The sequence below is a fragment of the Mus caroli genome, chromosome 2 (assembly GCF_900094665.2).
Source record: "Mus caroli chromosome 2, CAROLI_EIJ_v1.1, whole genome shotgun sequence".
In the NCBI taxonomy this organism is placed as follows: Eukaryota; Metazoa; Chordata; class Mammalia; order Rodentia; family Muridae; genus Mus; species Mus caroli.
Window position 1 is genome coordinate 85,682,466 of NC_034571.1, and position 26,565 is coordinate 85,709,030.

Consider the following 26,565-nt stretch of genomic DNA (forward strand, 5'->3'; position numbering starts at 1 on the left):
GTAATTACAATGTACTGTATGTGTGTGTGAGTGTGTGTTTATATAGGAATCAGTAATTACAATGTACTGTGTGTGTGAGAGTGTGTATTTATATATGAATCCATCAAAACGTAAAAGATAAAAAACCTTCAGAGTAGTACTTAACATGATTTTGTGAATTTTTGTTTATTTGTTGCTAGTTTCTTTTTTTTGTTATTGTGGGTTTTTTGTTTGTTAAACAATTTCAAGTAGCTCTGCCTGTTCTAGAATTTGCTCTGTATACCAGGCTAGCCTCGAACTCAGAGATCTGCATACCCCTGCCTCCCTCCCAAGTGCTAGAATTAAAGGCATGTACCACCAAGCTTGGTTCATGCGTGCCTGTTTCTATAGGGAAAAAAAATTTCTGTCGCAAACATATGCATGTATTGGAAATTAGTTTTGGAGGGTGCTCCCTGGGCATTTTTTGTTACTAATTTTGTCCTTTCTGTATTACTAAAAAAGAAAACACTGATAATTGACTTCATGTTCTTCAGTTTATTCTCTAATGACATTTCAGAACAAGTTTGTTGACATTTTAATCTTAGGTACAGTGATACATACAATAGTAAAAATATCTTTCCAATTATAACCTAACCAACACTGAATAACTAATCTATAGAGAATGTAATAGAGAAATGTACTTTCTTTAGTGTAAATATCTTTCATCAAAATCATGGCTGTTTAGGTACTTCTGTAATCTTACTTTATGAAGAAATAAAACACATATATGCACTGCCAAGAAAGTTACAGATAAGAATTACAAAAAAAACCCCAACCCACAATATTTTCTGATTTTTTTTGGGGGGGGGTATGGTTGTGGCTTAATGACTTCTAAGTAATAATGTAATGGTTATGTTTTAAAGTTATTGGAACATAATGATGTTCATATTGCTTTCTCTAGATCAAAGAATGTTCAGAAAAAGTAGAACTGGTTCATGGTAAAAAATCTGGACTTGCAACTGAAAAGAAGGAATCCAAGCCTCTACCTGGAAGGGCTGCAGCATCAGGGGCTGCAGGGGACAAAGACACAAAAGATGTTTCAGGACCCAAACCAGGACCGTTAAAAAAAACACCTACTGCTAAGGTTAATATTTGTGACAAGGTCTTACTTGTTAATCCATGCTGGTCTGAAGCTTGCTATGTAGCCTAGGATGCTTTGAAATCAGTCATCCTTGTACTTCAATCTCCCAAGTACTGGAGTTGCTGATGTGTGCTACCACACTTGGCTTAAAAGATGGCTTAAAAATTAGAATTTAGTAAGATAAGAGACTAGGTTTCATATTCATGGTTATTCTTCCAGTATGCCTTAATTTGAGAAATGGATTCCTTGGCCACATGGCAAATCTTAATAAAGACATAGTATTATAACTACACTTTTTCTTTATAACCTGCCTAGAGGGTGTCAAGTTGACTTGGTGGATAAAAGAGCTTGCTCCAAGTCTGATAACCAGAATTCAATCTCTCATATTCATACGATGGAAGGAGAAAAAAATTAATGAACAAGGGTACACCCACACTCTTAAGTTAATAATGTAATTTTTTTTCTTTAAAACTATGACTAGGAGCAAGGTAGTGATGGTACATGCCATTAATTCCAGACCTTGGGAGCCAACCTGGTCTATGGGGTGAGTTCCAGAACAGCCAAGGCTACACAGAACTGTGTTTCAAAATACCTAAACTGCCGGGCAGTGGTGGCGCACACCTTTGATCCCAGCACTTGGGAGGCAAAAGCAGGTGGATTTCTTAGTTCGAGGCCAGCCTGGTCTATAAAGTGAGTTCTAGGACAGCCAGGGCTACACAGAGAAACCTCTGTCTTGAAAAAAACAGAAAAACAAAAACACCTACACAAAACAAGAAGAGTAAAAATCTGACTAGGAATAAAAATAGTAGTAACATGCCTTATTTTTTTTTTAAATGGTAAACATTTTAATCCTTTTTTTTTTAAAAGTTTACAGCTTAGACTATAGAGATAGCTCCTTTACATAACCAAGCTTAGACTATAGAGATAGCTCATTTACATAACCAAGGTTGATGACCTGATCACCAGGTCATCATATGTGAGGAAAAGAGAGACCTCCTCTCCAAGGAAGGAAATCTTGATTCTTCAAGTCTTCATCTGACCTTCAAATAGTGTGTGTCTATCTGCTCCATCCCATGATCCCTCAGCCCCCAGAATAAATGATCAGAGATGTTTGCCATCAGTATTGATGACCTGAGGTCAGTGCTTAGATCCCATGGTGAAAGAAGAGAACCAGGCCCTAAAAGCTTGTTGCCTGACTTCCACACATGAGCTATGGAGTGGGTGTACAGCCATATGAGCAATAGCAATAAATATAAAGATTTAAAAATAGTGCTATTAGAGGCAATGAAGACCCAATTTTTAATCTCAAATTAATCTGTAAATATAGTATAATTCCAGTTGGCTTTTTTGTTGTTGTTGTTATTATTATTGTTTGAGACAGGGTCTCTTTATATAGCCCCTGAATGTCCTGGAACTATGTAGACTAGGCTGACCTACAACTTAGAGATCCAACTGACTCTCCCTCTGCCTCATCCTGAATGCTGGAATTAAAGCATGTATTTCTGTGCCTGACCCCTCCAGACAGGGCTTCTTTGTCTAATAGTCTTGGTTGTCTTGAAACTCTGTACACCACGCTGTCCTTTAATTCAGAGATCCTGCCTTTGCTTCATGAGTGCTAGGATTAAAGGAATGTATCACCACTGCTAGACTCCAGTTTATTTTTTGAAAGACTTTATGTATGCATGTGAGGTGGTGGTTGTCTGTGGAGGCTGGAATAGTGTTCAGAAGTTTGAGACAATTATCCTTCTGATATGGCTGTTTGGAACTGAGAAACAGTCTTCTTTAAGAGGAACACATGCTTTTAACCACTGAGCCATCTCTCCAGCTAGACCCCAGTTCATCATTTTTATTTCATTTGTTTTATTATTTTTTATGTATTTTATATATACACAAATGCTCTGTCTTCATGTATATCTGCATTCCTGAAAAGGGGATCAGATGTCATTATAGATGGTTACTGGGAATTGCACTCAGGGCCTTTGTGAGAGAAGCCAGTGCTCTTTAAATTACTGAGCCATCTCTTCAACGCCAAGGGGTTTTTTTTGTTGTTGGTGGTGGTGGTTGGTTGGTTTATGGGGGATGAGGTTTGTTTTTTTGAGACTGACAGACCCTCTGTCTCTACCTCTCTCTGCCTCTCTGCCTAGTACCTGCTCAGCTACATGTTTTTGATTGTTTTATTAACAAAATTTTTAGTATGCAGCCTGCAAATTAGCCAAATATTCCATGGATGGTTTTTGGGTCTCTGAGGTATGTTTGATGTTGTGGTAATTCTGTGGACAATAAAATTTTGTTTACTTTTAAGGTGATATCATTTTAATAAGATCTTTAAGAGTCAAAATATGTAAAAACAAAACTAAAGTTGCTTTTATAAAATTTTAAGTAGTTTGTTTTAATTTTAAATTTTTCTTTTAGGCTGGTGGACCACCTAAGAAAAGTAAAACAACTGCACCAGGTGGCTCAGCAAGTGCCGGGACAAAGAATAAGAAAGGATTGGAGACCAAAGAAATAGTGGAGCCAGAACTCTCAGTAAGTATTGCACAGGAAAGAGTTAAGGCCCCAAGGAGATTGGAGGTCTTCCTGAGTTCTTTAACATAACAGTAAATTTGTGGGGCAGTGATGACTCATGCCTTTAATCCCAGCATGCTTTTAATTGGGAGGCAGAGGTGGGCAGATTTCTGTGTTCAAGGCCAGCCTGGTCTACAGAGTTAGTTCCAGGACAGCCAGGACTACAGAGAAACCCTGTCTTGGAAAACCAAAATACAAACAAACAAAAAAGCCATACAGTAAATTCATATCTTTTAGCTACTGCATACTCAAATGCTGTAGTTACCTGTAAGGCTATTTTAGTTTTAGCTGGGTTTCTTTTATGTTGTTTTTTTAAAAATGTCTCTAATTTTGATGGTGCTATATCATACAGATTGAAGTATGTGAAGAGAAAGCTTCAGCTGTTCTTCCCCCAACCTGTATTCAACTTCTAGACAGCAGCAACTGGAAGGAAAGGCTGGCCTGTATGGAAGAATTCCAAAAGGTACAAAACAAGGATGAAACAGAGTGTAAAATTAGATTATGTAGACACAACACTAACATTTGTCTTCATTGCTAAGTTTTATAATTAGTAAATGTTTCATAATATAAACTTACGATGAGGTTGAGCTTTCTGTTTATGTTTTGTAGCTGTTTAGTGCTTCTCTTTTAACATCCTCATTCTGACTTCTCTAAGCGTGAAAGTTAGTAACTTTTCAAGAAAATGACTTACTTACAAATTCTTATTGTGAATTATAAGCCTAGAAGATTTTTAAGTTTTTTAAATTGTTAATAAATGTAATAAGCAAATAGATCTTGCCATGGAAAATAGATGATCTTTGTCTATTTCTGTACTTCTCCTTTATCATCATGATTTATTTGTGGAAAACACATTATATATTGGTTTGAGAAACTGTCCAAACTTTTGAAATTTTATTGGTCAGGGTTCTTCAGAGGAACAGAAATGATAGAATTTTTGTGGAGGCACACACAAAAATTAGAGTCACTTACCAGTTGTGGTCCAGCTAGTCCAACAATGGCTATCAGTTCTTTAGTCCACAAGGCTGGATGTCTTAGCTGGTCTTGACTATATGGTAGAATCACAAAGTGGGCTCTAAGGTGAGTGAAAGAATGAACATGGCAATGAAATTTAGTGTAAGCAGGCCAAGAGCAAAAGCAGTCAGCAGAAGATATGGCCCAGGGGTTGGAGAGATGGCTCAGCGGTTAAGAGCACTGACTACTCTTCCAGAGGTCCTGAGTTCAAATCCCAGAAACCACATGGTGGCTCACGACCATCTGTAAAGGGGGATCTGATGCCCTCTTCTGGTGTGTCTGTAGACAGTGACAATGTACTTACATATATGAGATCAATAAATAAATGGTTTAAAAAAAAGGAGATGTGGCCCAGATTGAAGGTAGATCTTCCCACTCAAAAGATAAAGACTAATGGGCCTCTTCCCACTTAAGAAAAAACTCCTCATTTTATATAGTGAGAGCCTATCTTTAAAAAAAGAAAAACTAACCCAATTTTTGTTTAAGACAAGGTTAGGAAATTGGGGAACAGGTAGAAGAACTCTTTATATTTGAGGCCAGCCTGGTCTACAATATATGTTCCAAGATAGCCAGGGGTATGTAGAGAGACTTTGTCTCAAAACAAAAACAAAAACAAAAACAAAAAAAACCTCTCAGAGATGTAGGCAGCTGATTGGGGTTTATTTTAGTTCATTCTAGATGTTGTCAATAATAGCCATCACAGGAATGATAGCTCATTTTAACATATACTGTGATTATGATACTATGAGAGCTATAGAAAAGGGAATGTAACTCTCCTAGCTCGAGTTCTTGTCCATCTTCAGAAATAACTATGGGCTCGGCTTGACTTTAGGATCTACCTTCACTTGAAACTATTTTAACTTTTTTTTTACTTTTAACCCTTTAACTTTCTTGTCTTATTTTATTTATAGGCTGTTGAACTAATGGAGCGAACTGAGATGCCGTGCCAGGCATTGGTGAAGATGCTAGCAAAAAAACCTGGATGGAAAGAAACTAATTTTCAGGTATTTTTAAGTTGTACATTTAATGTTTTTTATTTTTAAAAAATGAGTGTAGAGAGAACATTCAGAGAATTGATACAGGCCAGGCATAGTGGCACACTCCTTTAATCCTAGCACTTGGTGGCTGAGGCAGGCTGATTTTTGTGACTTGGAGACCATCTTACTGAGTTCCGGGACAGCCAGGGCTACATAGTGACACTCTATCTTGAAAAAATCATGGAGGAAAAAAACAAAAAAGAAAAATGATTCTGAGGCTAGCAAGATGGACCAGTGGGTAAAAGAACTTGCCAGATCCTTGGAACATTTGTAGAAGAAGATAACTGATTCCTAAAAGAGGTCTTCCCAGCTCCACACATACTCCATGACATGCATATACTATACTTAGATACATCATAAAGTAAAAAATTTGAAGTGATACAGAATTTATCACTAGCTATACATAGACTATTTGTTTTATTTTTACATCTTGTGAGTCCCAGTTTTGCTACTCTACACCCTCATTTTTTTTCGATGTTCCATAGTTCCAACCCTTTCTTTTATCACCTTGGTATCTTCACAAAAGCTGAATATTCTGAAAGCTTTTGATCCTTTATATCTCAACTCATGCTACCTTTTGTTGTTTGTCATGTTTAACACATTTTTATATAGCCTCTAGATAGGTGAAAGTACACCTGATTTTAGCCAATATTCTTCTGTATTAGATCCAGTGTGTGTGTGTGTGTGTGTGTGTTTGTGTGTGTGTGTGTATTGGCACACATCTTCCATTCCTTGGCACTATAACTTCACCTTAGCTATTACTTTTTGCCTACACAGGGTGTAAAGGTATGCTAGAAGTAAGAGACTATCTCATGTTTTTCCTAGGTATATGCATAGTCTTCAATATTATTATGTTCATAGCCTTCTGGATTCTTGGGTATATTTAGTTACGTTTTAAAGTTTCTTGAGAGCCAGCTATAGTGGTTTGTATCTGCAGGTCTTAGAACTCAGGAAGTTGAGACAGAAATATTACCATGTGTATTAGTTAGGGTTTTATTGCTATGAAGAGACACTATGACCAGGGCAACTCTTATAATGGAAAATACTTAATTGGGGCTATCTTACAATTTAGTGGTTTTAGTCCTTGGCAGGAAGCATGGCAGTATGCAGACATATTGCTGGAAGATCCAAGAGTTCCACATCTTGATCTGCAGGCAACACAAGGAGACTTGTTTGCCACACTAGACATAGTTTGACCTTGCATTATGACATCACATCCCACTTCCTCCAACAAGGCCACACCTCCTAATAATGCCAGTCCTTATGGCCAAGCATTAAAGCACATGAGTCTATGGGGGCTATGCCTGTTCAAACCACCACACCATGAACTAGAGGCCAGCCTTGGTTATAGGATGAGACCCTATCTTAAAATATTAATTAATTATTTTTGCAAGTTCTTTGTTATGCAAATAAGTCTGGAGAAGTTGTAGGTTTTATGTAGGCAGCTGTAATATTATAGTAATTTTGGTGGCTTTATGCAGTCAGTAAGATTTACTCAGATGTATTAAGGATTACATATATTGAGATCAATGCAAAAAATAAAGATGAAAACATAAAAATTGAAATCTTGTGTGCCAATGAGATGGCTTAGCAGATAAAAATACTTATGATCTAGCCTCACAGCCTTAAGATGAATCCCTGTGACCTGTGTGATAAAGGAGAGAAGCAGCTCCTTCACGCTCGCATCTGGACCTGCACCTCCTCCTGTCTCATGACTTCCCACATACACACATACATATATATATATATATATATACACACACACACACACAATCAGTGAAATACGCTTTAAAATATTTTTTTTTAGTTCATAAGTTAAACATTGAGTTAAACATGTTTTTCTTGTATTCATTGTCAGCTATTTTAATAGATAAAAATTATTTTGGTTGTTCAAAATTTTGATTTTTATCTAATTATCCTTATAGATACTGCATCTTAAGGTTCCGTGTAAGTGACTGATGTCATTGGCTCCTCATGCTGTTCTGATGTTTATTCTTGTTCAGGTGATGCAGATGAAGCTTCACATTGTTGCTTTGATTGCCCAGAAGGGAAATTTTTCTAAAACGTCTGCTCAGATTGTATTAGATGGCCTTGTAGACAAGATTGGAGATGTGAAATGTGGGAACAATGCAAAAGAAGCCATGACAGCAATAGCTGAAGCGTGCATGCTGCCCTGGACAGCTGAGCAGGTGAGTTCCAGAGCTGTCTCCCTGTGTTGTCCCAGGTTGTCCCCAATGTTAACTGAGGCCTACCAATCACAATTAATTCTTGAGTATAGTTTTTTAGACTGTGGGGTCTTTGTGTATGTATATGCCCTGGCTGACCTGCAACTTACTATAGCAAATAACATTAATTTTCTTTTAAGACACTGTAATTCAAATGGATCAGTCAATGAAAAGTTTCAAACAAGAATGTTTTAAAACTCTGCACCTCATTTCTTTTTAGGATAAATTAAGTCTTTTGTTAATAGATCCTTATACTTAACACCTAGAAACTCATATTTAATACACGATATGCCGCATACTTAATATATGACTTTAAATTAAAGTCATAACTTATTTCTATGAGAAATATAAGAAAAGTAGAGATCTGATGCTATGTTTTCTGATGCTATTGCTCCAGGTGATGTCAATGGCCTTCTCACAAAAGAATCCTAAGAATCAGTCAGAAACTCTGAATTGGCTATCAAATGCAATAAAAGAATTTGGATTTTCTGAGTAAGTCTAAAAATGAAATATAATTGAATATTTTGCCAAGTCTCTGGTCTTGATTTGTTTTTACTGTCTGTGTTTGCTTCTGCAGAACTGGGATTGGGTTGTCTAACTTACATAAAAGAGACACACATATGTTCTGGAAGGTCTGTGTTGACTTGTATATGTACAAGTATATACACATACATACACACACACACACAACACATTTAAAAATTATTTAGGGTGGTATGAGTGTGTATGTGTGTTATCAGTCTTATAGGATATGTAAGCGGCAGGTGCCTATACCTGCTATGCTATTTAGCTGTCCTCTGTCCCCTGCCTTTCTGGAGGTGCTGAGGTTTGCACCCATGATGTTGTACTAAGTTATTTTTTTTCCTCAAGTTTTTAGTGCCTGAAAGGACTCTTTGGATTAAATGCTGTCAGAATTCCTACAAGAAAAAAATTTTTATCATTTACACACTCTTTGCCAAATTGATTTTTGTATGAACATATATTTGTTAATTATTTTTATAATACATTTAGGCCTACCAACTTGCAGAAATTGGTTTTTCCTTCCTCCATGTGGCTACCATGTATTCATGTCACCCACCTTTACCCTCTGAACCACCTCACTGGGCTCTTAGATTTTGGGTCTTTTGTTTGTGTGTGTGTGTGTGTGTGTGTGTGTGTGTGTGTGTGTGTGTGTTGCTGTGTCTGTTCTCAGATTCCTGGAATTATTTAAGCCCTCCTGCTGTAGCTTCCTGTTAGTATATAGTATTTAGCCAGGCCCTTTTTAGAGAATATTTCACGTTGTCTCCATTTTTTTTTTTTAAGATTTATTTATTTATTATATCTAAGTACACTGTAGCTGTCTTCAGACACACCAGAAGAGGACATCAGATCTCATTACAGATGGTTGTAAGCCACTATGTGGTTTCTGGGATTTGAACTCAGGACCTTTGGAAGAGCAGTCAGTGCTTTTAACCATGGAGCCGTCTCTCCAGCCCCGTCTCTGCTCTTATAGATGAAGAAATTAAGGCTCAGAAAACTTAACATCATCGCTAGAAAAGTTCCAGTACCAAGGCTGGAATTCAGGCATTCTTGTTTTAGGAAGAGGGTATAAATTGCCGTATTTTATTTCTTTCTCTGTGCCTTGTTTTATGTGTGGGTTTTCTTTCTTTCTTTCTTTCTTTGTTTTCATATAACTACCACTTATTAACTCTGATAAGGGCCAGGGATAGTGGCATCTTTAATATCCGCTTCACAAATGACAGAAGCAGAGGCAGTCAGGTCACTGTGAGTTCAAGACCAACCAGGGCTATTTATTGTGACCCTGTGTCAAAAAATAAATAGTATATGCTTTCAGAGTATAGCTGAAGTAAAATGTGATTAGAGAATGGTGAGAAATAAGACGAATAAAAATGAGAACAAGTCATCTAATGCCTCTAATGCATTTAACAGCTTGAATTAATCAAGAAAAAAGCATTTTAAGCAGGGCTATACCATAATTTTGTGGTACAACAGTTATGTAGTATATGTGAGGTTCTGGGTTCATATCCGAGAATTGCAAAAATTTGGATGTAGCTTTGGCACAAGAGTATCTGACCAAAGTCAGATAATAAGATATAGGGAGAGTAATTACTATATTATTCAAATAAATGTTGTCAGGAAGTAGTTGTTCATAAGCCTGGTGATTGTAGTACACACCTTTAATCCCAGTACTCAGGAGGCAGAGGAAGGCAGATCTCTTTGAGTTCTAGGACAGCCTAGTCTATAAATCAAGTTCCAGGACAGCCAAGGGTATCCAAAGAAACCCTGTCTTGGGGAAAGAAAAAAACAGAAAACAAAAAAACAATAGATATGAGCATATAAATTATGGATGTGTACCACTTAGCATATAGTTTGAAAGTAGAACTGCATATGATATTGAGTTAGAATGATTCTTGAGTCAAGGATGGCCTAAAGAACTGGGAGAATAAATGTGGATCTGAAATGAGTTCCAGAAGACCGGAAGCTACAAGTCTGGGAGTTGTTTTATATGTAGGACACATACACAGACACAGAAATGTGACGTGCATACATGATGCCAGTACAAGCTAGGTTAGCAGGTAAATCCTAGTGGCTTGAGTTCAGTCCTTTGAACCCACCAAAGGGTAAAATGAAAAACTCCACAGTTGTCCTCTGGCTTGCAGAGATGACTCAGTAGTTAAAGACCATTCAGTGTTCATCTTTGGGGCCTGAATTAAATTCCAGTTCCAGGGAATCCAACTAAGTTGTTATCTGACCTCTCTACAAGTGCCCTGTGTCTCCAATGTGCATGCACATACACTAGCAATAAGTCTTTTTTTTTTTTAAGTTTTAAGAGCAGATTTTGGAATTTTTTTTAAGATTTATTTATTATTAATATGTAAGTACACTGTAGCTGTCTTCAGACTCACCAGAGGGTGTCAGATCTCATTACAGATGGTTGTGAGCCACCATGTGGTTGCTGGGATTTGAACTCAGAACCTTCGGAAGAGCAGTCAGTGCTCTTACCTGTGGAGCCATCTCACCAGCCCAGATTTTAGAATCTTAATTAAGCATAATATGATTAATCAGTGTAAAGATAGAATTTAAAGCTCATGTTAAGGAAAGAGGATACCTGAGCACTCCTCCAGGAAGACTATCCTAAAGTCTAATTTTATAAGCTCTTGAATGTTTTGAAAATTTCAATGGTGGCACACGCCTTTAATCCCAACACTTGGGAGGTAGAGGCAGGCGGATTTCTGAGTTCCAGGCCAGCCTGGTCTTCAGAGTAAGTTCCAGGATAGCCAGGGCTACACAGAGCAACCCTATCTCGATAACAAAAAAAAAACAAAACAAAACAAAAATCAATTAATTCTAACTCTTTGTTTTTTTCTAGGTTGAATGTCAAAGCTTTCATTAGCAATGTGAAGACTGCTCTTGCTGCAACAAATCCTGTGAGTGTGCTTCAGCCTGTGTGTAAACATTGTAGCCACTTTTGTGTTTCTGCTCTAGTTTGGAAAGGTCTCACTGTTTTCTCTGGCAGGCTGTGAGGACTTCTGCCATCACCCTGCTTGGCGTGATGTATCTATATGTTGGTCCTTCTTTGAGAATGATATTTGAGGATGAGAAGCCTGCCCTCCTATCCCAGATAGATGCAGAATTTCAAAAGGTAAAGGTTCTAAAAATGATCCAATCTGTGGGTGGTTTTGAGAATTTCACATCAGTTAAGAATAAATGTTTAACCAAGTTTAATGGTATACATTCAAATGTAATTCCAGCACTCCAATCCTGGAAGACCATGAGTCAGCCTAGGCTACAGTAGAGATCAAGGTTAGCTTAGGATTCAAAGTGAGACTCTCTAAAAAACTAACAAAAATAGCCCGAAGAGATAACTACGAGTTAAGTGCTTTTCCAGAAGACCCAAATTCATTTCTTAGCACCAGTCCTGTGGAATGGCCTGCAACTCCTCTAGCTTCAGGAAATCTAATGCCTTCTTCTGGCCTCTGCAGATACTTGCACTCATGTGCACATACCACATATAATTGTGTATGTGTGCATACACATATAATTAAAGGTAAATCTTTTTTTTTTCTTAAAGGCAAAATGACTAAATTTTTAAACTCTTGGGATAAAGAAGATATATGTTTAGTTTTATGTACATAAAGTGTTCCTAGAAGAATTCCTAAGAAATTTAAAACTGACTTTATGAAGAAAAATACTGAGCGATTATGGCGTAGACCAAGAGATCTATTTTCTTGGTTTTTTTTTTTTTTTTTACATTTGTAATGTTAGACAATATGGATCTACTATCTATTCAAAAATTACATTAAACTGAAAAAACAATTTTTTTTTTTAAAAATTGGGCAACTTAGCTGATCCTGAAATTGCCATATAGACTAGACAGGCCTCAAGTTTAAAGCAGGTCCCCTGCCTCCTGCCTCTTGAATGCTGGGATTAGAGTGGTATACTATCACACTTGACTGAAATGTAACTTTACTGGGTTTTTTGTTTGTTTGTTTGCTTTTTAATTATGACTAAAAACAAAAAGGGTAGGTCTTGTTGAATAGCTCTGACTGAATATGCTAAGTGTTCACATCTTGCTTTCTTTTGTTTTGGAAATATAAGACAACTTTGTGATTGGAAAGCAAATTCTAATCATCTTCATAAAAAATAACTTGCTCTTTTGTCTCAAAATTAGAATCTAGCTAGCAACTAAAGTATATATTACAATATTGTCTAAATATTTTATGAGTTCGGAATGAAATTCAGTGGTTGAACACTTGCTAGCATGCATAAGTCCTGCGTTCTATCCCCAGGATAGCCAAAACAAACAAACATTATGAAAGAATAAGAACCTCTTACATAGGCACCTTCTCTAGACTCTTTGCTGCCATTCTTCAGCTTCATTAGTTTCATTCTTGTGTGTATAGATGCAAGGACAAAGTCCTCCTGCTCCAACCAGGGGAATTTCTAAGCACAGCACAAGTGCTACAGATGAAGGAGAAGATGGAGATGAACCAGGTGAAGGGGGCAATGATGTTGTTGATCTTTTGCCGAGGATTGAGATCAGGTAGGTTTTATCCTAAGAAATTATTTTATTCTTTATGTTATTTGGGTATTTGGGTTTAGGTGTTTGTTTGAGACAGTCTGCCTCTGCCTCTGCCTCTGCCTCAGAGTGATGGCCAGCTGTTTGTTTTGGCTTTTTTTTGTTTTTTGGTTTTTTTTGTTTTGTTTGTTTTTGAGACTAGGGTTTTACTATATAGTATAGGCTGGCCTTGAGCCCACTGTCTTCCTGTCTTAGCTTCCTGATTGCCAAGTAGACAATTGTACAGTATCATATTCTTAAAATCTTGACCTTTTATTAATTCAGTAAAGGGAGTTTGGGTACCATTATCCTTTAGGAATATAGAATTAGAATTATGCCTTCTGTTTTTCAGTGACAAAATTACTTCAGAGTTGGTGTCTAAGATTGGTGACAAGAATTGGAAGATCAGAAAAGAAGGCCTAGATGAAGTGGCAGGTATTATCAATGAAGCAAAATTTATCCAACCAAATATAGGTGAACTTCCAACTGCCTTGAAGGGTCGACTGAATGATTCAAACAAAATCTTGGTATGTGGACCATGTGCCTTTTCTTTCTCTTTCCTTCCCCTGCTGCTATAGAAGGTTCATTTTCATTGTGTCTTTCACTAGCAAATATGAGTGTTCATGTTAATTTATTTTCAATTACAGAAAGATTCCTTATGTTTCTTATATGTGTCTCAAGATACAAGATTTATAAATATCAGGGTTTTGAGGGGTGAGGAGGGGGTTCAAGACGAGGTTTCTCTGCATAGCATTGGTGGTCCTGGAACTTGCTCTGTAGGCCAGGCTGTCCTCAAACTCATCGAGATCCACCTGTCTCCGCCTCCCAGGCACTAGAATCAAAGGTGTGCTCCACCATGAATAGCTTAAGAGTTTATTTCTTGTAGAGGTCCCATACTAAATATATTTGTGTGGAACTATTTTATATGTATATATGCCTGATTTCCATTTTCAATTTTTTCATTTAATTTTAAGATAGAGACCCATTGTATAGTGAAGGCTGGCCTTGAACTCAATAATGTTGTCACACAAGCTACTCTAATACTCGAAGCAATTCTTTTATTATCCTCCCCAATGCTGGGATTATAGAGACATGCTCTATTTTTAATTTTTAGTTTTTTAAGAAAGCATAAGTTTATTTGTTCATTTATATGAGAGGAAGAGGGTGAGTATAAAAGTCAGAGAACATTTTGTTAGGCCAGTTCTCTCCTTCCACCATACAAAGGTTCTGGGATTGATCAGCCTTGATCACAAGTACCTTTGCCCACCATAAACACCTTTACCCACCATGCCATCTTGTTAGCTCTAACTTTTATATTTTATTTTTATGTCAATATTTTTAAACCATAAAGTAAAATTCTAGTACTGTAGTTTTTTTTTAAAGATTTTTATTTTTTTGTCAGTCATGGTAGAGCATGCCTTTAGTCCCAGCACTTAGGAGACAGAGACAGGTGGGTCTCTGTGAGTTCCAGGCCATCCTGGCCAGCCAGGCTTGCATAGTAAAACCCTATCTCAAAAAGAAAGAAAAGAAGAAAGAATTTTGTATGTGTATATGTGTTTTGAGTGTGGTATGTGCACACAAGTGCAATACCCAATAAGAGGCTAAATTATTTATAGTTCCGTGTTAAAATACTATGATAGTATCTTTTAAGTAGTTCAGAAGTCCGTAATATTGACCACATAATAGCAATTGTAAAACTTTGTGCAAGTTTAATTACAGTTTGAACCTGTGTTGGATGTCTCTACTCAGGTGCAGCAGACATTGAACATCCTTCAGCAACTGGCAGTAGCCATGGGTCCAAACGTCAAGCAGCATGTAAAGAACCTAGGCATCCCTGTCATTACTGTTCTCGGAGACAGCAAGGTAAGGAAACGCCTTCCAACAGAGGTGCAGTCTATACGGAGGCAGCCACATTCTTGGGGCAACTCTGCTTTAGAGTTCACATAATTGCTTAAAATATTATAAAGATAGACACTGTTACCTTCCTGGCAGAATTGATGTGATGACTAGATGTACCATTATTTAGTTTGTGATCCTTAAACAGTTACGTACTCTAGGTTTAGTACCTTTATGAAATTTCTTTCTTAAAGAATTGAAACATTTAAAAAAAAAAGAGAGAGCCGGGCGTGGTGGCGCATGCCTTTAATCCCAGCACTCGGGAGGCAGAGGCAGGTGGATTTCTGAGTTCAAGGCCAGCCTGGTCTACAAAGTGAGTTCCAGGACAGCCAGGGCTATACAGAGAAACCCTGTCTCGAAAAACCAAAAAAAAAAAAAAAAAAAAAAAATAAATAAATAAAAAAAAAAAAGATATATTTAGCCGGGTGTGGTGGCGCACGCCTTTAATCCCAGCAGAAGGAAGCAGAAGCAGGCGGATTTCTGAGTTCGAGGCCAGCCTGGTCTACAAAGTGAGTTCCAGGACAGCCAGGGCTATACAGAGAAACCCTGTCTCGAAAAACTAAAACAAACAAACAAAGGAGACTTATTTATTTTATGTATATGAGCACACTGTAGTTATCTTCAAACACATGGGAAGAGGGTATTGGATCCCATTACAGATGGTTGTGAACTACCATGTGGTTGCTGGGAATTGAACACAGGGCCTCTGGAAGAACAGTCAGTGCTCTTAACTGCTGAACCATCTCTCCAGCCCGAAGTACTTTTTAATAATCAACATATTGATTATTTAGTTGAAACAATCATTTTTATTAAGATACGTCTTAATGTGCCTGTTTCATATAATATACATTCAATAAATGATTGCTATTTATGATTATGTCATTAAGGTTTTGTTTTTAGTATTTTTTTTGGTTGGTTTGGTTTGGTTTGAGAAGAGGTATCTGATTTAAACTTGCCTGTCCTGGAAATCTGTGTGTAGACCACACTTACCTCAAGAGATTCACCTGCTTCTCTCTCCCAAGTACTGGCATTAAAGGCATGTGCCACCACAACTGGCTTAAAGTTTTGACATAATGAATAAATACATCATTAAATATAAATTTTAGGTCTTGAAATAATATTCTACATCTTCCCACCCTGAACTACTACAACATGCTTTTCTAGTACTTTAGTTAGGTGCTAATAATTGGATCATCTCAGAAGTCATTGAAGTATCATTGAAGGCTGCAAGTTTTTATTTAAATATTTGCCCTAGGCTAAATATTTTAATGTTTCTTTACTTTTGTGTTATTGAGTTATTGACTTAATTTGAGAAATAGAGTCTTTCAGTTCATAAATCTTTGTACTCGTGTGAATGGAAGTCAATATTTAAACATATTCAAGTTGTTTGCTTAATTCTTAACAATTTGAGCCTCCTTAGCTTATAACATCATAAAAGTTCCCATGGATTCATAAAGCAAAATCAGTTTCTTATTCTTATAATATTTACCTAGATTATTATTTTACCTAATTGAGTATAAGATTTTTTTTTCTAATTCAGTGTTTTATATTTCCACCTTCTTTTGAAGTCTTTAGAAGAACCATAGCACCAGTTTCTGTTTCAGAGAAGATGGTTTAATTATGTCTATGGGACCTTAGCAAGTGAAGCCTCTGTTGTTCACACTCACCCCTCCCTCCAAACTATACTTGTTATTTTTGCCAATTCTCTTCTCAATTCAGAACAATGTTCGAGCTGCTGCCCTAGCAACTGTGAATGCTTGGGCAGAACAAACTGGCATGAAAGAATGGCTGGAGGGAGAAGATCTTTCTGAAGAACTTAAAAAGGAAAATCCCTTCCTGAGGCAAGAGGTTAGTACCATAAGGAATCATATGTCTTACTGATGCCTTTTACTTCCTTAGATGGTCTCTATGATAACTATGTGTGCATGGGAAGGGGAGTAGTTGAGATAGCACCTCTCTATATAATGTAGCCCTGGCTGGCCTGGTACTCACTGCACCTTGAACCTTAAGAGTTTTGTCTACCTCTGCTCCGCTGGGATTAACGGTGTGTTCTACCATGCCCAGCTTAACAAATTTGGTCGGTTACAACTATAATCCTGTTTCTTTGAAGGCTAAGGCAAGGACGATCAGCAGAGGTTTGAAGCCAGCTTGTTTTACATAATGAATTACAGACTAGCATGAAAACAGTTTCCCAAAAGGAAAAAAACTGAAACATAAACTTATAACAATAAGTAAAATGATACCAAATTCCTAGAGCTTTCTATTTTTGTGTTTTTGTTTTGTTTTTAATTAATCTTCCTTGTGAGCACATGAGCATATGAAGGCTAGCAGTCACTGTCCCATCTTAACATCCCCTCCACGCCACCCTGAGGGCTGGGATTAAGACCACAGAAAACTTTTTTGCCTCTGTGCCTTGAATGCTAGGGTTAAAGAAATGCACCACAACTGGCCTTCCTTCTTGTTTTTTTTTTTTTTTTTAAGATGGGTCCTTTCTGAATCGGTAGCTCACGGATTCAGCCAGACTAGCGATTTCAGAGATCCTCCTGTCTGCCCCCAGCTCTGTGTTATAAATATGGACCACAGTGCATAACTTCTAGATGGCGGCTAGGGATCTAATCTCAGGTCTTAATGTTTGTAGGATAAGCTCTTTTCTGGCTGACTGAGCCCTCTCTCCACCCTGCTTTTTGTTACTTTTTTTTTCTTTCAGGAATGGGGTGCAGTAGGAGAGTTGAGATAGGGTCTCAAATTGTCCATTGTGACGTCTAACTTGAATGTGGCTGAGACCGGCCTTGAACTCATGGTTGCCTGCCTCCACCTCTCAAATTCAGTCCAACTTGTTTCATTAACAGTAATACTTTTGACTGGAACAAAACTTAGTTGTTAGTTAGTGTCTGTCTAAACAAAGCCTAAAGTGGAACCCAGTACTTTGTAAAACTGAGCATGGTAGCTCATGCTTCTAAGCTTGGCATTTGAGAAGTAGAAGCTGCCTTGATCTGATATCTATATCCTGGGATTCCTAGAAGATCTTTGGATGTGATCTCTTACCAGAGCAGTCATGTTGTAAATTAAAATTCCTCTACATATGTGTAAACAAAGGAGCATGCACACACGGACGCATGCATGTGTGTCTGTCTGTGTCTGTGTGTCTATGTCTGTGTATGTAACAATAATTAATGGAAAAAGTGAAAAAGAGGAACATAAGAGGACTTGGAGGGAGGAAAGAAAGAGAAATCATGAAATTATAATATCATAAAATAAATAATTTAAAATTTTAAGTAGATGCTAAACTAGAGACACAAAATTTTGAGTAACAGTGCAGAGAAGCCCTTAATCTTTAAAACCTGCTTTAAGAAAGTGAATAATGATAAATTATAAGACATGCATAAATATTAATACAATATCTAATCTGCTCTTGAATTTAATATTAGCACAAAAGACATAAATAAGATTTTCCCTCGCTGGCCGAAGGGTTTCTCTGTGTAGCTCTGGCTGTCCTGGAACTTACTGTGTAGACCAGGGGCGGGCTTGAAACACTTACTACCTCCCTGTGCTTCCCAAGTGACAGGATTAAAGGAGTGCCTAATTTAAGAATGATATGGTCAGTAAAGGTTAAATGCTAGTTAAATTTGAAATTATGAAATAAAGTGTTCTTGAGGTAAGGATTTGGTTAGAGAAATAAGATTTTTCTTTACTCCCATTAGATATGTTTTTATATTTTTTTCTATGAGTAGATTCTCAGCTCTTTTCTGAAAGCTAGTTTTTTCTCTTATCCCTAACGTAGGGTAAACACTTTATGGCTCTCTGTTTTCTTCCTTAGGATAAAATGTGATCATTTATCTCAAGCCTCTGCTGCCAGAATGTCTTCACTATAATTGACTGTTGTCTTACACCATGAAACAAAATGATTATTTCCCTTTTAAGAAAATAGAAAAACAAAAAAACCTACTTCTCTCTCTCTCTCTCTCTCTCTTTTTTTTTTTTTTTTTTTTTTGGTTTTTCGAGACAGGTTTCTCTGTGTAGCCCTGAGCCCTGGCTGTCCTGGAACTCACTCTGTAGACCAGGCTGGCTTCAAACTCAGAAATCCTCCTGCCTGTGCCTCCCAAGTGCTGGGATTAAAGGCGTGCACCACCACTGCCCGGCTCTTTTTTTTCTTTTTTTTAAACAAAAAACTTCTTAAAGGATTCCCTTTTTTGCGTGTTTGCATAGTATATAGTTTTCTGGGGGGTTTTTTTGTTTGTTTGTTTTTGTTTTTTGAGCCCTTAAGTGGCAAATCAGATTTTAATCAGATTATAAAAATAGAGTTCAGCATTGAGAAATCAATGTATTCCTTTGTGCCAACAAACTATAGAAGAAACTTCATGTGATTGTATCAACTGATTTTTAAATAGTCATTTGTTAAAATATAATACTCATGGTGAAAATTCTCAGCTTGTTAGTAATTAAGAATTAGCTACATGAGGCTGAATGTGGTGGCACACATCCTGAGTCCCCAGCCAGCCTGCAGAGTGAATTCCAGGACAGTAAGGGATACAAAGAGAAACTCTGTCTCCAAAAAAGAAAAATAGTACTACCATCCCATATGCTGTATGCAGATAACATAACTCTTTAGTCATAAAACCAAGAAATCTACAGATAATTTCCTATTTAATCAGTGAGTTCACTAAGTTTAAAAGATACAAAGTCAACATATTTGCCTATACTGCAGAAAATGTTTGTAAATAACCTTCCTCTGCAAAAGACACTCAAAGAGCAGTCATGAGATTGGGGAAAATACTTGCAAACTCCAGTAAAGAGTATCTAGGATAAAGACCTTAAAACTAAATAGCAAACTGAGTGGCTATACATTTCTGTAATTCCAACATTCAAGAGGCTGAGGCAGAGAAATTATGAGTTAAGAGGTCAGCCTAGGTTACTTATGGAACTCCTAAGAGTAGCAGATTCTGAACAGTAAAGGACACCTAATTTGAAAATAAGAAAACACATTACAGACATTTTTTTTAGCAAATAAACTCTTGCGAATAATATTATTACTTGTCATAAAAATGTTATGTTAAAATGGACCTAAGATTAGCCGGGCGTGGTGGTGCACGCCTTTAATCCCAGCACTTGGGAGGCAGAGGCAGGGAGATTTCTGAGTTCGAGGCCAGCCTGGTCTACAGAGTGAGTTCCAGGACAGCCAGGGCTGTACAGAGAAAACCTGTCTCAAAAAAACAAAAAACAAACAAACAAAAAAATTGACCTGAGATTGAGCATGGTGGTATATACAGTCCAGGATTCAGGAGGAGTGCTATTAGCTTAAGGGAACCTGGGCTATTTATAAAAATGGAAAAAGAAAAAGAAAAACTACAGTAGGGTATCATTACACAAGAATCAGAGTTGGCTAAGTAAAAATAGTCATAAGTTCCCGGCACTGATGGTTCATGTCTTTAATCCTGACACACGGGAGGGAGAACCTTCTACAGAGGAAGTTTAGGACAGCCATGGCTACAAAGAGAAATCATGCCTTTTTTAAAAACGTTCAAGGTTTAGTAGTACACATCTATAGTCCCATTGCAAGTGAGGCAGAGGCAGGGCTATCAGAGGTCAGTCTACGTAGTTTCAGGACAGGGAAGACTGGAGATACTGTCACACAATTAAAAAATAATAATTAAAAATGAAATGCAAAAAGCTAACATTGGCTACTTAGGAGTTAGAGGTTAACCTGGGGCTCCATCTCAAAGAAACAAAACTAAAAACCAGAACCAGAAGATGGCTCAGTGAATAGAATACTTACTCTCAAACTCTGATGACTGGAGTTTGATCCCTGGTTTTCATAACTTGAAGGAAAGAAGGGACCCCACAAATCATCTGCTAGCCACATAGACACACCCACCTCCAAAAAATAAATGTAAAAAAAATATCTAATCCAAGGGTAGGAGTATAGCCCAGGATGGAATGTGTGCATTGTATGCATAGGCTCTGGGCTCCAGTCCTCATGCTGAAGGAAAAACAATTCAGTGTTTGAGACTAGTAAAAAAAAATCAGTAAGCCTGACATCAATAATAGTAATTACTCCCTTAAAATACTTGACTAGTCTTTTTTTTCTTTTGGCAGCTTCTGGGATGGCTGGCAGAGAAACTACCTACACTCCGTTCCACTCCTACAGATCTTATCCTTTGTGTTCCTCATCTGTATTCCTGTCTAGAAGATCGAAATGGAGATGTACGGAAGAAGGCCCAAGATGCTTTGCCATTCTTTATGATGCATTTAGGATATGAAAAAATGGCTAAGGCTACTGGGAAACTAAAGGTACTAGTTCTTCTTGACAAGTAGTGTTAAAAGGTATTAGGAAAATACTAGACATTAATTTAATGTAGGCAAAAGATGCCACCTACCATGTTTTAGCAGTATAGTCTGGTGACATACAGTAGTGCAAATTATTACCTTCTAGAATGGTGGTTACTCAAATGTGACTTCATAATGATGTTACTTCTTTTGTGCTCTGTGCTGCCTCCTTCATTGGTGAATCAAAAGTAGGAGCGCAAGCATTTTAGTAGCAGACTTGTAGTAATCTCAGTATGAATGTATTGTTTATGTCAACTTTGATTTGCTTTGTCCTTATAGCCAACTTCTAAAGATCAAGTACTGGCCATGCTAGAAAAGGCCAAAGCTAACATGCCATCCAAGCCTGCCGCACCTGCTAAGGCAATGTCCAAACCAATGGGAGGGTCGGCTCCAGCCAAAACCCAGCCTATACCAGGTAACAACTTTTGACAATGACCTGAAGGAACTCACAGTACAGCCAGCCTGATAACCTTTTCATTTCATTTCCTCATCTTTTCCTCCAAACATTTGCCAAGTACTCATGTCAGAGTATGTACTAAAGGTGTGATAATTATTTTTTTATGCCACAAAGATGTTGTAATTCAAATACTGCTTTCAAGAATTATTCCATGCTGTTTTTAAGGTTTCCACAGCTATTTTCTGTCATTGAACATTCTAGTTAGAAGAGAAGTTGGTAACATCTAGCTTAATCTACTTTAACAACATAAAACCAGGGAGGTTAGTGATTTTTTAACAAGGTCAAATAGCCAGTACTTGAACCTGCCTGAGATTCTGCTTAGTAACGTGACTGCATAACACTGATAATACTTAGGGCTCATGCTGAGCTCTTAACCCACCACTGACCTATATCTGAACCCTTACATTTTTTTTTTTTAAATAAAAAACTACCTGGTAATCCTGATATTAAAAGTCAATAATAGCTAGGCAGTGGTTGTACATTCAGCACTTGGGAGGCAAAGACAGGTGGATCTCTGAGTGTAAGGCCGGCCTGGTGTACAGAGTGAATTCCAGTACTGCCAGGGCTACATAGTGAGACCCTGCCTTGGGGGTTGGGGATGGGCAATAATATATAATCTATAGCCACTTGAATTCTAGACTTCTTGCTTTATCAAAGCAATTTTCCTCTGGTTAATGGTATAGAACTTGCTATGAGGTTAGAAATTTTACATTATCTAACACTTGTATCCAGGTATATACTCAGATTTAATATTTAATGGAATCTTATTTAGAAGTTAATTTCAGTGACAGCCCCTACCTTTAGAGAAGTATTAATGTGACAAAAAGTACTGTTAGCTGTTTAAATGTTGTCAAACAAGAGGTAGACTTTATGAACTAATTTTGTAACATTGTGTTTAAAAAGAATTTTTGTTTCAAAAATTATTTGAAAACTTTTCCTTATTTTTTTAAATTATTTATTTGTTTCAGAGATTTGCTTACCTCTGCTTCCTGAATGCTGGGATTAAAGGCATACACCACCTCTGCCCAGCTTTTAAATTTCTTTGAATCTATATATAACTCTTGATTGTTCTGAAACTCAGTATGTAGATCAGATTGACCTAGACCTCAGAGAGATCTGCCTACCTCTCTGTTCCTCAGTGCTGGGACTGAAGGTGTGTGCCACCACACCCAGCAAAATGTCTTTTTCTGATACGAAAAGTCAATGGCCAAAAATACAATTCAACGCTTTATTTGTGCCAGGATGATAAATTAGGATATATTTCATGAAAAAAATCGAAAGTAGGAGATATACATTAGAATACAAGAAAATATTGCTAGTTAAACTAGAGTAATATATTCTTTAGAGATAGAAAGGGCAAAGCTAAGTGCTAGATCAAGGAAATGGTTTAAAAGACACACACAGACACGTATCATAAAGAATGTTTACTCAATATTTGAGATCTTACTTCCAATTTTATTTTATGTATATGAATGCTCTGTCTGCATATTTATGCCTGAATGCCAGAAGAGGACATCAGAGCACATTAAAAATGGTTGTGAGTCACCTTATACTTGTTGGGAATTGAACTCAGGACCTCAAGAAGAGCAGCTAATGCCCTTAACTACTGAACAGGAAGCTTCCAGAGCACTTTCAGCTTGATGTCTTTATATTTTTTGCGTCTGAGTAATATGGGGTTTTCAGCCATAAGGTCTTGCCATCTGCCTGTTGTGGGTAACCTAGAACAATGCCAGTTACCTGTTTGTTTTATTTTTAGGTTAATATCCTTGGCTTCTAGAATAACTTTACTCACCATTGCAGAGTACTCAGTCTTGCATTGTTTGCTTGCTTTTGTTTTTAGTTTAATTTTCTTACAAAGTAGCAAGTTTCTTTATATTTTCCCATACATCATTTGTTGTGACCCCCTATTTCTTCCATTTGTAGATCATATCTTCCAATTTGTAGCACGCTTCCTGGCTCTACCTAAGTGTAGAACAGTAAGCATGTGCCACTCTACCCAGACATTAAAGAGAAAATAAAACTAGGGGAAAAGTCTTTAAATTCCTTATATATTGAAAAATTTAAGACTACAGAAGTTTTTTTTTTTTTTTTATCATCATTATATGTTTAATGTATCTAGGATAAATAATATTAATTTAACATAGTGTATGCTTTTTCCCTCCCTCAAAGCACCTGTTGAAGATTCTGTTTCCAGTACCATAGAAGCTAAGCCTGATCTGAAAAAGGCTAAAGCTCCAGGCGTTTCTTCCAAAGCAAAGGTGTGTTAATACTCATATTTATGTAGTTCTTTTGTCTTAATTATCTACACTGAGTCACTCAGTTAGAGAAGGCCATAGATATGAGAGAATATCACTGCTTCTGATAATATCAATTTAAGTATTCATCCAGCTTTCTGTGGCTTTAATTTGTTTGATTGGTTTCTTTTTTTTTTTTTTTCCTACACAAGATGTGCTGAGACACAAAACTTGTCTTCAGATCCCAAAATAGTCATTCTGTTTCCACAAGATGCTGTCGTGGAGATCTTGAGTATTTTCCCTCATGAAAAGAAAAGGAGTCTAACATGGTGGCAAACACATTTAATCCTAGCACTGGGTATGCAGAGGTAGACAGATCTTTGCAAGTTTGAGGCTAGCCTGGTCTTACATGGTGAGATCCTGTCTCAAAAATAAAGGAAAAAAAGCATTTGCACCGTCAGTTCTGGGAAAATCAACAAGATAATAAGATTCAAATTTCACCTTAAGCATATGTACTACTCTACATTCTTTTTCCATCTGATAAAAATATTTTAGCCATTATTTTTAAAACTAAGTATTTAAAATGTTTATAGCAACTCTCTTTAGAAACATTTAATACCTTATTTACACTATGGTAGAGATATAATAAAGATACATAGAAAAAATAGAGCTTTTAACTAAGTGATATGAACTGTATGAGTGCTATTTATTCAGATGGCATTGATATGAAATATATAAATAGTATTGAAAAGCTTGGAAGTGGTGGTGCACACCTTTAATCTCAGCACTCAGAAGGCAGAGGCAGGCAGATCTCTTGAGTTGGAGGCCAATCTGGTCTACAGAGCTAGTTCCTGACAGCCAGGCTACACAAAGAATGCCTATCTTGGAAAAAAAAACAAACACATTTTTTTTTTCCCAAGGAAGAAATAAAAACTGTCTGTGACTTAGACTACTTGGAGTTAATACCAACTCGTGTGTGTGTGTGTGTGTGTGTGTGTGTGTGTGTGCCTTTCTTGCTCAGTGACTAATAAAAAGTCATGGAATATAATTTTAAAACATTTATAGTACACATTTGTAATCAAAAGTCAAAAGAGGCTAAGGTGGTCACATTGAATCTGGTCTTCATAGAAAGTTTCTTAACAATGATTTCTCTGATTAATGTTCTTTTGCTAAGCAGCAGCATATATTTATCAGAAGTGGCCTAACTAATCAATATTCTGTTAACTCTGGTTGTAGAGTGTACAAGGGAAAAAAGTGCCAAGCAAAACCACCTTAAAGGAAGATGACGACAAATCTGGGCCTATTTTTATTGTTGTTCCAAATGGAAAGGAGCAAAGGATGAGAGATGAGAAAGGATTAAAGGTAAGGAAGTAATGAGAATCTTTGGGAGTTTTTGCTTGTTTTTCAGACTAGGAGTACTGGCATAAGTCCAGCCGAGGCAGGCAGATGTCTATTAGTTTGAATGCAGGTCTCTTGAGTTTGAGGCCAGCCTGGTCTACATAGCAGTCCATTCAAGAAAATATAGTGAGATGCTGTCTTTAAAAAAAATGTTAAAAAGGTGTTAATATGTTGTTGGTACTTTTTTATTTGTTTGTTTTTTGTTTCTTCAATATGGTCTTTGTTAGCACATGTCTGTAATCCCAACCCTGAAGAATATGAAACAGCAAAATTCTACATTTTAAGACAATCTTAAAGTTATTTAGCAAGACCCTTTCTCAAAAGAAAAAATGTGGGGGCTGGAGACATGGCTCAGTGGTTAAGAGCACTGACTGCTCTTCCGGAGGTCCTGAGTTCAAATCCCAGCAACCACATGGTGGCTCAAAACCATCTGTAACAAGACCTGACTCCCTCTTCTGGTATCTGAAGACAGCTACAGTGTACTTACATATAATAAATAAAATAAATCTTTAAAAAAAAAAAAAGAAAAAATGGTTAGTTTGAAACTTAAGTTGTAGCTGATAATTAAGTCTCTTCATTTATAAATTATCTTATTCTTTCTCTGGGATTATTTTAAAAGAAGTGTAATTATTTTTTTGTTGTAGTTGTTCTAGTTTGTGATGGTGTTTGTTTGTTTGTTTCTTTCTTTCTTTTCCTTTTCTCATTCCAAGGTCTCTATAGCCCTGGCTAGGAGATCCTCCTGCCTCTGCCTCCTGAGTGCTGAGATTACAGGGGTGTACTGCCATGTTGGGCAAGGAAAAGTAATTCTTACATGTCTTCTAAATAGGAGGATGATTTAACAGTCCTTTACTATTTTTTAAACATAGTATTCAATGGTTATCATCAGCTGGACATATTAGTGGGCTATTATTTTAATCCTTATAATAAACAAAATACAACCATATATGTAGCTAATATAGTTGCTTTGGGGTATCCAGAGCATTTGGCAAGTATGTACTTTGGCCTGGGTTTCATCCTGAGCACGGTATTTTTGATTTTGAGATGAGATTCTTCTTATATAGCCCTAGTTGGCCTGTGACTACCTAAGTATATCAGGCTACATCTATTTATCTGTCTTCTACCACCACACCCAGCCACCACGGCAGAAATTTTTTTTAAAAAATCACTTTGGGGGCTGGTGAGATGGCTCAGTGGGTAAGAGCACCCGACTGCTCTTCCGAAGGTCCAGAGTTCAAATCCCAGCAACCACATGGTGGCTCA

General features: G+C 37.0%; 1 protein-coding gene across 3 annotated transcripts in view; it reads left to right on the forward strand.

The window, feature by feature from the left end:
- Positions 1 to 26,565, forward strand: part of Ckap5 (cytoskeleton associated protein 5) — a 93,018-nt gene that overhangs the window by 38,353 nt on the left and 28,100 nt on the right. For all 3 annotated transcript variants that reach the window (XM_021156963.2, XM_029472490.1, XM_021156965.2), the window contains exons 13-28: positions 920 to 1,102; positions 3,512 to 3,625; positions 4,017 to 4,127; positions 5,587 to 5,679; positions 7,716 to 7,901; positions 8,335 to 8,429; positions 11,308 to 11,365; positions 11,455 to 11,580; positions 12,842 to 12,981; positions 13,349 to 13,523; positions 14,746 to 14,859; positions 16,612 to 16,740; positions 20,986 to 21,180; positions 21,496 to 21,631; positions 23,843 to 23,931; positions 25,144 to 25,269. In XM_021156963.2, the coding sequence (XP_021012622.1) occupies positions 920 to 1,102; positions 3,512 to 3,625; positions 4,017 to 4,127; positions 5,587 to 5,679; positions 7,716 to 7,901; positions 8,335 to 8,429; positions 11,308 to 11,365; positions 11,455 to 11,580; positions 12,842 to 12,981; positions 13,349 to 13,523; positions 14,746 to 14,859; positions 16,612 to 16,740; positions 20,986 to 21,180; positions 21,496 to 21,631; positions 23,843 to 23,931; positions 25,144 to 25,269 (2,070 nt within the window). The remainder of the gene's footprint in view (positions 1 to 919; positions 1,103 to 3,511; positions 3,626 to 4,016; positions 4,128 to 5,586; positions 5,680 to 7,715; positions 7,902 to 8,334; positions 8,430 to 11,307; positions 11,366 to 11,454; positions 11,581 to 12,841; positions 12,982 to 13,348; positions 13,524 to 14,745; positions 14,860 to 16,611; positions 16,741 to 20,985; positions 21,181 to 21,495; positions 21,632 to 23,842; positions 23,932 to 25,143; positions 25,270 to 26,565) is intronic.